This window comes from Leopardus geoffroyi, chromosome E2 (genome assembly GCF_018350155.1).
Source record: "Leopardus geoffroyi isolate Oge1 chromosome E2, O.geoffroyi_Oge1_pat1.0, whole genome shotgun sequence".
Classification (NCBI taxonomy): domain Eukaryota; kingdom Metazoa; phylum Chordata; class Mammalia; order Carnivora; family Felidae; genus Leopardus; species Leopardus geoffroyi.
The window spans coordinates 3,990,665-4,001,218 of NC_059335.1; the positions used below are offsets into that span (position 1 = coordinate 3,990,665).

General features: G+C 54.0%; 1 protein-coding gene across 5 annotated transcripts; it reads left to right on the forward strand.

Annotated features, from left to right (window-relative positions):
• Positions 1-367: 367 nt before the first annotated feature.
• On the forward strand, positions 368-9,227 carry OSCAR (osteoclast associated Ig-like receptor). 5 transcript variants are annotated; one of them, XM_045441597.1, is made up of 5 exons: positions 368-769; positions 1,473-1,505; positions 5,115-5,520; positions 6,502-6,783; positions 8,650-9,227. In XM_045441597.1, exons 2-5 carry the CDS (start codon positions 1,485-1,487, stop codon positions 8,784-8,786), a joined length of 846 nt encoding a protein of 281 aa, XP_045297553.1. In that variant the 5' UTR covers positions 368-769; positions 1,473-1,484; the 3' UTR covers positions 8,787-9,227. The 5 variants fall into 5 exon arrangements, with proteins under 5 accessions (XP_045297553.1, XP_045297557.1, XP_045297555.1 ...); XM_045441601.1 differs by having other exon boundaries at positions 373-769; positions 5,221-5,520; XM_045441599.1 differs by lacking the exon at positions 368-769 and adding an exon at positions 776-883.
• Positions 9,228-10,554: the final 1,327 nt, after the last annotated feature.

Below are 10,554 nucleotides of genomic sequence, written 5' to 3' on the forward strand. Positions count from 1 at the left end.
AATAGTCCTCAGTGTAGAGTTTGCTCAGGAAAGCCCATTTTATAGATGGAGAAGCGGAGGCTGGGAGAGGACAAATGACTGAACTATCATTTGAGGTCGCAGCTCAACATCAGTTCGTCCTGGAAGCTTTAACTCTCATCCCAGAAGGGTTAAGGGCCTTCTGTGGATTCTCTCAGCGCCATATGTGTCCTCCATAGTCGCTCACCTTTTTCTTTTCTTTTCTTTTCTCTTTTCTTTCCTTCCTCTTTCTTTCTTTCTTTCTTTCTTTCTTTTCTTTCTTTCTTTCTTTCTTTCTTTCTTTCTTTCTTTCTTTCTTTCTTTCTTTCTTTCTTTCTTTCTTTCTTTCTTTCTTTCATTCTTTCTTTTCTTTTCTTTTCTTTTCACTCACATGGTCGGCCTCTCTCTTTACATCAGCCTGGGAGCTGCTCTAGGGCAGTAATAGGGTCTGACTCCTCTCTGTGCCCCCAGAATAGTGCAGCACAGGGTCTGGCACATAATAAGTGCTAGTTGTCTTTTTTTTTTTTTTTTTTTTTTTTTTAATTAGCGAACTGCCCATTCTCCCAGCTTTTTCCACAGCACCATGGGGCTGTGACTCTGTCACCCAGAGGCCCCCACTTCCCTCCTCTCTTCCTTAAACAGAGCTCTGACTTTCTGATATTGCATTTCCTGAGACGTTAGAGGGCACGGCTGAGCCCTGGCTCCTACTTCTGCTCCAGCCGAGATCTGCCCACCATGATCCTGGTGCTGATCCTGCTGCTGCTGGCCCTCTGTGAGCTGCTCCCCCCTTCTCCCTGGGTCCCAGGCTGGCTGGGGTGCAGGGAGATAGGCTGTGTGGAGCAGGTGTGGGGCAAGGAAGAGGGCTACTGAGTCTCCCTGAGGGCAGGTGCAGGATAGTCAGGCAGCACTAGCTGAGGGTCCCGAATTCTAGGCCAGAATAAGGGGACAGGGCAGGGGGCGCAGATCCTTGGGTCCTAAAGCAGGAGGACACATGGACCCTGAATTCCTGTTCCTGGAAGGGAAGAGGAGAGTGGGGACAGGATTCGCTGGGTGTGGAGGCAGGAGGATGCTAGGGTACCTGAACTCCTGGGGATAGCAAGTGTAGAATCCTAGATTCTGACGTGGGAGGGGATGAAGCCAGACCACTTGGGTCTCTGGGGAGAAGAGAGCTGGGGGCCCAGACTCCTGACCCCCAGGGAGGAGACCCTGTGGGCTCAGATTACTGTCTCCTGGAAAAGGGGAAGGGAGTCCAAGGGCCTGAACACTGGGTGTAGAGGCAAGAGGGGGCTGGGGCCAGACTTCGGGCTTCTGAAGTAGGTGAGGACTGAAGTCCACAGTTATGGCTACCGAGAGAGGTAAGATCCTGTTTCCCAGAGGAAGGAGGGCCTGGGAACTTAGGTTCCTGGGTTCACAATGAGATAGGGATGGCAGCAGCCTAGGGCTTTGAAAAGACTCAGCCCCTCCACCTTCCGCAGGGCCTCTGTGTGATGCAGACATCACGCCAACTGGTGAGTAATACCCTCCATCTGTTCACCTGTATGCTGCTGACAGCCCGTTTCCAACTACTCAGATTTTCTCTTGGTGCCCAGCTTCACCCCAGATTTCTGTATTTTCCTCCCTCCCTCCCTTCCCTTCTTTCATCTTGTCTCCCCTCTCCTTCCTTTCTTTCCTTCTAACCTCACTCCCTTTAGTGACCAGGATAGGTGAGTCAGCTAAAGAGATGTAAGCTTCACCATATTATTCATTGACAACTTTGAACAAATTACCGCTTGCTGTTTCCTTCTCTGTGAAATGGGCTTTCCTGTGGATGTAATAAAATCACCCACATGTACGGGTCGCCTGTCTGGCTCAGCGGGAAGAGCATGGGGCTCTTGATGTCGGGGTCATGAGTTTGAGCTCCTTGTTGGGTGTAAAGATTACTTTAAAAATAAAATAAGGGGCCCCTGGGTGGCTCAGTCGGTTAAGCATCTGACTTTGGCTCAGGTCATGATCTCATGGTTCATGAGTTCAAGCCATGCATCAGGCTCTCTGCTGACAGCTCAGAGCCTGGAGCGAGTATTTTAAAAATTAATTTAAAAACCCTTGGCTCAGAGCTTGGCATAATGCAGGGCAAGAAATAGGATCTCTGGGGGCGCCTGGGTGGCTCAGTCGGTGAAGCATCTGACTTCGGCTCAGGTCATGATCTCACGGTTCGTGAGTTCGAGCCCCGCATCGGGCTCTGTGCTGACAGCTCAGAGCCTGGAGCCCGTTTCAGATTCTGTGTCTCCCTCTCTCTCTGACCCTCCCCTGCTCATGCTCAGTCTCTCTCTCTCTCTCTCTCTCTCTCTCTCTCTCTCAAAAATACGTAAAGATTAAAAAAAAAAAAAAAAAAAGAAATAGGATCTCTGGCAATGCCGAGTATTGCCCCATTTGGAACCCTACATCCACGAGAGTAAGATTCTCCACCCTGAGATAGCCTTGGGTTTCTTTACAGGTTTTGTCTTTTCTTTTCTTTTTCATTCCGTTTCTTTTCCTTTTTCTTTCTTTCTTTCTTACCTTTTTTTACTTATTTATTTTCAGAGAGAGAGAGAAAGCACGAGTCAGGAGAGGGGCACAGCGAGAGAGGGAGAGAGGGAGAGGGAGAGAGAGGGAGAGAGAGGGAGAGAGAGAGGGGGAGAGAGAGAGAGAGAGAGAGAGAGAGAGAGAGAGAGAGAATATCCCAAGCAGCTCCACACTGTCAGCTTGAAGCCCAATGCGGGGCTCAAACCCACAAACCGTGAGATCATGACCTGAGCCGAAGTTGGATGTTCAGATGGCTGAGCCACCTAGGCACCCCTCTTTTCAAGTTTTCTGATTGGTGAGATCTCTTCTTTCTCTGAAACCTCCCCCACCACATGACAACTTCAAACAAGAATCACCTGGAAAACAACTGATACCTTAGCTATCAATGTATTTTAAATTATTATTTTTTAATGATAAATCTAACATATATTCATGATTTAAAAATTATTACCAAAGGACTTAGAAACTCCCTCTTTCACTTCCCCATCTTCCTTAAATAAGCTCTGAATCCTTATTTAAAAAAATCCCCATGCATTCAGACACATGTATGTATTTATATACTTCTTTGTTTTCTTGCTGAGGCAAAATTGATATTTCATGACCGACAATGTTCTGCCTCTCACATTTTTCACTTTACAATCTGTGTTGCAGATGTTTCCATATTATTATAACTAACTCTGCTTTTTAATTTTTTTTTTTCAACGTTTATTTATTTTTGGGACAGAGAGAGACAGAACATGAACGGGGGAGGGGCAGTGAGAGAGGGAGACACAGAATCGGAAACAGGCTCCAGGCTCTGAGCCATCAGCCCAGAGCCCGACGCGGGGCTCGAACTCACAGAGCGCAAGATCGTGACCTGGCTGAAGTCGGACGCTTAACCGACTGCGCCACCCAGGCGCCCCTAACTCTGCTTTTTAAAAAAATACCATTTAACATTTGCTGATTTATGGTAGGATTCTATTTTATTGGTCTTATTGATGTATATTTAGGTTATTTCCAGTATCCTCCTCCGGCCCTACCCCAATCAATAATTCAGCGAGTGCTCCAGTATGAGCTTTTTGTGCTCATATAGCTACATTTGTGTAGGGCAGAACAGGAATTATTGGGTTGTTTGTCATTTCCTCTGTGTATTTTGATAGAAATGGACAAATTGCCTTCTCAAAAGGTGCACTTAAGTGGACCTAACTATTCGTTTCACTCTGTCTTCACCCAAACAGGATATAAACCATTGTTTAAATTTTTGACAAGCTGATACACACACACACACACACAAAAATCTTAACTGTTAATTTTTTGTAATGACTCCTACTAACTAACATTAAGCAACTTCCCCTCCCCCCGCCATGTGTTTTAATCAATTGGACTTCCTCTTCTGTGTACTGCCTTATTCATATAATTTGTCCAATTTTCAACTTGGCTGGGTTTGGGATTTCTTTCTCTACTCCTTTTTAAAAAATGTTTATTTTTGAGAGAGAGAAAGAATGGGAATGCAAGCGGGAGAGGGACAGAGAGAAAGACACAAAGGATCTGAAGCGGGCTCTGCACTGATAGCAGTGAGCTTGATGTGGGACTTGAACTCACCAACTGCAAGATCGTGACCTGAGCTGAAGTCAGACACTCAGTCACCGGAGCTACCCAGATCCCCCTCTTTCCATACTCTTAATCTCTGTGATTAATGAATAAGTCATTTCTGTCAGGGCTGCTGCTTGTCTTCTAGCTTATTTCTTCTATTCTCATACACAACTTTAAAAATTTGAAGTCATCAAATTAATTAACCTTGTCTCTCCTGAGTTTTTTGTTTTATGTTTTAAGATAGCTGTCTCTGCCCCCAGGACAAATATATTTTCCTGTATTTTATTCTCATACTTTAACAGTAAAACAAAACAAAATAAAACAATGCAGGTCTTTAATTAACCTGGAGCTGGTTTGGGGGAATGGTCTCAGGTACAGATACAACTTTTTTTTTTTTTTTTTCTACCCAAATAGATAGTGAGTTCTGGCAACTATTGAAATATGTTGACTATGTTAAAAATAGTCAAGAGCAATTTAAAATTGCAGATTTCTGGGACCCAATCCCTTGACATTATGTTTAAAAACCATGGAGTAAGGGGCCCCTGGGTGGCTCAGTCGGTTAAGCATCTGACTTTGGCTCAGGTCATGATCTCATGGTTCATGAGTTCAAGCCCGCATCAGGCTCTCTGCTGACAGCTCAGAGCCTGGAGTATTTTAAAAATTAATTTAAAAACCCTTGGCTCAGAGCTTGGCATAGTGCAGGGCAAGAAATAGGATCTCTGGGGGCGCCTGGGTGGTTCAGTCAGTGAAGCATCTGACTTCAGCTCAGGTCATGATCTCATCACAGATCATGAGTTCGAGCCCCGCATCAGGCTCTGTGCTGACAGCTTGGAGCCTAGAGCCTATTTCTGATTCTGTCTCTCTCTCTCTCTCTCTTTCTCTGAGAAATGAACAGACATTCAAACAGACCATGGAGTAAAGCTTAGGAGTTGCCCTGATGCTCTGACTTGTAGCTAGTGTTGACAATCCTTGATTGGAGTCAGCGCCTCCTATTTTACAAGCAGGAAACCGAGGATGAGAAAGTAGTGATTGCCCCAGGTGATTCTCTTCCCACCCCATCTCCTCGGGCTCTCAGGAAGCCCAGGGACCCAGGCAGCCCTGTTTATTCAGTCCCCCCAGCCTCATACCCCAAGCCGTGGCTAGGGGCTCAGCCTGCCGCAATTGTAACCCCTGGGGTCAACGTGACCTTGAGTTGCCGGGCACCTCAACCTGCCTGGAGGTTTGCACTCTTCAAGTCTGGAAGGATCATCCCTGTGCTGTACCGGGGCGTGTCCATGGAGCTGGCAGAGTTCTTCCTGGAGGAGGTGACCCCAGCCCAGGGGGGCAGTTACCACTGCTGCTACCGGAGGCTAGGCTGGGGTCTGGGTGTCTGGTCCCACCCGAGTGATACGCTGGAACTGCTTGTGACAGGTGAGGTCCTGGGGCGGGGAAGAAGAAGGGACACTGGGGCAGGACGAGGGAGGGAAAAGGAGGGACGGACATACAGGGAGAGAGAACTGAAAGAGACATAAAGACAGGCTTGTACAATGACACAGAGGAAAAGAGCCACATGGGGAGAGAAAGAGAACCAGAGAAGCAGGGGTGATTCTTAACAGGGAGGACTGTGCCCCCCAGGTGATCTTTGGCAATATCCGGAGACATTTTTGGTCGCCGTGACTGGGGAGAGGTGTGCTACTGGCATCCAGTGGGTAGCGCGAGACCAGAGATGCTGCAAAGCACGGGGCAGCCCGCGCCCTCCTCCCGTAAAACAAAGAATTTTCCAGATTTATCCAAAATGTCACTAGTGCTGAGGTTAGGAAACCTTGGGAGAAACCCCGAACCACAAGGAGAAAATACTGGGGAGACACTGCCTCTGAGATTCAGGACAGTAAAACACACGGGACGGGGGGAGAGAAAAACAGAGAATTTTGGTGAGGCAACAAGCGGAGAGAGAAAAGGGGACATCGAGGCAGATGGAGATGGAGACGCGAAGAACACAGAGAAAGGCATACTTGGGGACAAAGACACAGGGGGGGACACAGGGACAAGGACGCAAAGGGCACAGAGATCCACGAGGAGGCAGAGAAACTGAGGGAGACACTGGCAGAGATTGAGAGGGACGGACAGACTGAGGGAGGGGAGGGGGGAGGGGGGATGAGGAGGGGAGGGGGAGGGGAGGGGGAGGGGAGAGGGAGGGACGGAGGGAGGAAGAGGCCGAGGGCGGAGAGGGAAGGGGGAAACGAGGAAGGGGGAAGGGACCAGGGAGAAGAAGAGGGAGCCCAGGAGGGACCGGAGGGAGGGAGGCCGAGGCGGCAGGAGGAGGGGGGAGGACGAAGAGGGGCGAAAGCCGGGGAAGGGGGGTGGGGGGCGCAGGGCCGCGCCAGCGCTCGCCCCCGTCCGTGCCCCTCGCAGACGAGCTGCCGCGCCCGTCGCTGGTGGCGCTGCCCGGCCCGGTGGTGGCGCCCGGGGCCAACGTGAGCCTGCGCTGCGCGGGCCGCCTGGGGGGCATGAAGTTCGCGCTGTACCGCGTGGGCGAGGCGGCGCCGGTGCAGTACCGCCGCTCGGCGCAGCCCTGGGCCGACTTCCCGCTGCGCGGCGCCCGCGCGCCCGGCACCTACAGCTGCTACTACCACACGCCGTCCTCCCCGTACGTGCTCTCGCAGCGCAGCGAGCCGCTGGTCATCAGCGCCGACGGTGAGGGCTGCGCGCGGCCCCAGCCCCTGCTCCCGGACCCCCAGCCCCTCCGTGCTTTCCATGCTGGGGGTCCGGGCCCCCAGCCCCTTCTCATGGGACCCGGGGGTCCGGGCCCCTAGCCCCTCCCTGCTCCCCATCCTGGGGGTCCGGGTCCCCAGCCCCTCCTGTTACCACCTGGGGGTCCGGGCCCCCAGCCCCTTCTCATGGGACCCGGGGGTCCGGGCCCCTAGCCCCTCCCTGTTCCCCATCCTGGGGGTCCGGGCCCCCAGCCCCTTCTCATGGGACCCGGGGGTCCGGGCCCCTAGCCCCTCCCTGCTCCCCATCCTGGGGGTCCGGGTCCCCAGCCCCTCCTGTTACCACCTGGGGGTCCGGGCCCCCAGCCCCTTCTCATGGGACCCGGGGGTCCGGGCCCCTAGCCCCTCCCTGTTCCCCATCCTGGGGGTCCGGGCCCCCAGCCCCTTCTCATGGGACCCGGGGGTCCGGGCCCCTAGCCCCTCCCTGCTCCCCATCCTGGGGGTCCGGGTCCCCAGCCCCTCCTGTTACCACCTGGGGGTCCGGGCCCCCAGCCCCTTCTCATGGGACCCGGGGGTCCGGGCCCCTAGCCCCTCCCTGTTCCCCATCCTGGGGGTCCGGGTCCCCAGCCCCTTCTCATCGGGCCCGGGGGTTCAGGCCCCTAGCCCCTCCCTGCTCCCCATCCTGGTGGTCCGGGTCCCCAGCCCCTCCTGTTACCACCTGGGGGTCCGGGCCCCCAGCCCCTTCTCATGGGACCCGGGGGTCCGGGCCCCTAGCCCCTCCCTGTTCCCCATCCTGGGGGTCCGGGTCCCCAGCCCCTTCTCATCGGGCCCGGGGGTTCAGGCCCCTAGCCCCTCCCTGCTCCCCATCCTGGTGGTCCGGGTCCCCAGCCCCTCCTGTTACCACCTGGGGGTCCGGGCCCCCAGCCCCTTCTCATGGGACCCGGGGGTCCGGGCCCCTAGCCCCTCCCTGTTCCCCATCCTGGGGGTCCGGGTCCCCAGCCCCTTCTCATCGGGCCCGGGGGTTCAGGCCCCTAGCCCCTCCCTGCTCCCCATCCTGGGGGTCCGGGTCCCCAGCCCCTCCTGTTACCACCTGGGGGTCCGGGCCCCCAACCCCTTCTCATCGGACCTGGGGATCTGGGCCCCAGGTTCCTCCCTGCTCCCCAACCCGGGGGTCCGGGCGCCTAGCCCCTCCCTACTCCCCATCCTAGGGGCGCGGGCCCCCAGCCCCTCCTGCTACCACCTGGGGGTCCGGGCCCTCAGCCCCTTCTCATCCGACCAGGGGGTCTGGGCCCCTAGCCCCTCCCTGCTCCCCAACCCAGGGGTCAGGTCTCCCAGCTCCTCCCTGCTCTTCAACCCAAGGGTCCCGCCCCCCAGCCCCTCCCTGCTCCCCGCATCCTGGGAGTCCGGGCCCCCAGCCCCTCCTGCTACTCACCTGGGGGTCTGCGCCCCCAGCCCCTTCTCATCTGACCCCGCGGTCGGGCCCCTGGCTCCTCCCTGCTCCCCATCCTGGGGAGCCCGACCCCGGGTTCTTCCCTGCTCTCCAGCCCAAGGGTCCAGGCCCCTAGCCCATCCCTGCTTCCCAACCAGGGAGTCTGGGCCTCCAGCCCCTCCCTGCTCCCCACCTGGGGGTCTAGGGCCCTGGCTCCTCCCTGCTCCCCAACCTGGGGGTTCAGGCCCTATCCCCTCCTCCCCAAACCCAAGGGTTCAGGACCCCTGCTCGCACTGACCCACCTCAACTTTGAGACTGGGAATTGTGTCTGCAGTCTCACCCTGGAGGTTAGAGACCAGGAGGGCAGGGCAGGCCGAAACTGGGTTCGGAAGCTGAAGACCCCTCTTCCTCGCTGCCCTGCAGGCTCAGGCTCCTTGGACTACACGCAGGGCAACCTCGTCCGCCTGGGGCTAGCTGGCCTGGTGCTCCTCTCCCTGGGCACGCTGGTCTTTTTGGACTGGCGCAGCCGGAGTCGCATCCCATGTAGTGTTCGGCCCTGAGTCCTGGAGGACTGGATATAGACGCCCTGAAGCGTGAGAAGACTTTCCAGAGGTGGCGAGAAGAAGCAGGGATTCCCGGGGTTGGACCGGCCCTTGCAAGAGCCCCACAGTTGGGCTGAGCCCAGCTGCTGAATAATAATCTGCTTCATACCGTGTGTTCTCCCTCCCTTCTGGGCCGGTACCTCCTAGATCCGTGGAAGGCTCTATCCGTGGTTAAGGCTTCCCAGTCACAAGGCCTGGGTTCGATTCCCAGTCCTGCTGCCTCCTCGCTGGGATACTAGGAAGATGACCTTTGCTAAGTCTCAGTTGCTTGGACCGTAAAATGGGCTCACTGATAATACTCACTTCCTAGGATTATTGTAGGATTAAGTGGGCAATACGCACAAAGCCCTTAAAAGCGACTGGCCCATAGCAAACGCTCAATAAATGTTAGCTACCGGATGAGTGTGGTTTCTACTCAAGGCTCAGGGCTGGAATGAAGTCAGTCTTTTTTTCCATGGTGCCAGCTCCAGCTCACCTTGTAAGCAATTCGCTGCCACTTCCTTCGTGACATCATTCCTGGTCACCAAGCAAACCTCTTTCAAACCCCTGCTCAGACCTTCCCCAAAGGTGGGCCAAGGTCAGATCAAGTGGAACTTCTCTAATTACAGCTTCATTTGCATGCACTGCAGACTGGTTTCTTGAGCCCTCATTAGGATTAAGAGGCATCCACTGCCAAGGCAACGGCAAGGGCGGTGTGCACAGTAGACCTTTGACGTGGACATTAACACGTTGCACCTGGCCTGTTTCCCCGCTGGCTCTTGGCTGCCTTCGAGGTTGTCAAAATAACGTAAACCGTTCCTCACACAGCCTGCTTGCTCTCCCCTCTTACCTCTCTGGAAGGCCTGACTACATTCAAGTTTCTTCTGTAAAATGGAATGGAAAATGGTGGAATAGAGGGGTGGCCTGAAGCTCCCCCCTAGTCATACGGGAAGTCAGTGGCGCATCAGGGAGGCTCCCCTTGACTTTGTGCTTCCACTCATTTCTGGTTCCTTTGCTTTTCAACCACCCTCTCATTTCTCGTCATCCATCCACCTGCTCGTTGATTCTCATCCTTCTTTCATTCCATCCCTCCGTCCCCTTTGCACTTGCTTTCATTGGATTTTCTATCCTTTCTTTTGCCCTTACCCATCATTCCTTCATTCTTACACCCATTCCTCCCTTTAGTAATCAGTTAATCAGCTTATTAATCCAGTCACCTATTTACTATACTTATTCAGTATCTATCAAACAACCGATGCATTTAATTCTTTTTTAAAGATTTTGGGGGGCGCCTGGGTGGCTCAGTCGGTTAAGCCTCCGACTTCGGCTGAAGTCATGATATCAGGGTTCGCTGGTTCGAGCCCTGCATCAGGCTCTGTGCTGACAGCTCAGAACCTAGAGCCTGCTTCGGATTCTGTGTCTCCCTCTCTCTCTGCCCCTGCCCAGCTCACACTCTGTTTCTGCCTCTAAAAAATGAATAAAAAAACATTTAAAAAATTAAAAAAAGATTTTGGGGCACCTGGGGGGCGCAGTTGGTTAAGTGTCCGACTTTGGCTCAGGTCATGATCTCATGGTTTGTGGGCTGGCGCCCCGCATAGGGCTCTGCGCTGACAGTTCAGAGCCTGGAGTCCCTCTCTCTCTCTGCCCCTACCCCCTTCGAGCTCTCTCTCTCTCAAAAAGAAATAAACATTAAAAAAATTTAATTCTTGGGGCGCCTGGGTGGCTCAGTCTTGGTTAAGCCTCCGAC

Bases quoted from the DNA above. Each gene is read 5' to 3' on its own strand.
- OSCAR (XM_045441597.1), top strand. From the start codon at position 1,485: ATGCAGACATCACGCCAACTG. The intron at 1,506-5,114 runs GTGAGTAATACC...TTTTACAAGCAG, and splicing joins TGCAGACATCACGCCAACTG to GAAACCGAGGATGAGAAAGT. The intron at 5,521-6,501 runs GTGAGGTCCTGG...TGCCCCTCGCAG, and splicing joins GCTGGAACTGCTTGTGACAG to ACGAGCTGCCGCGCCCGTCG.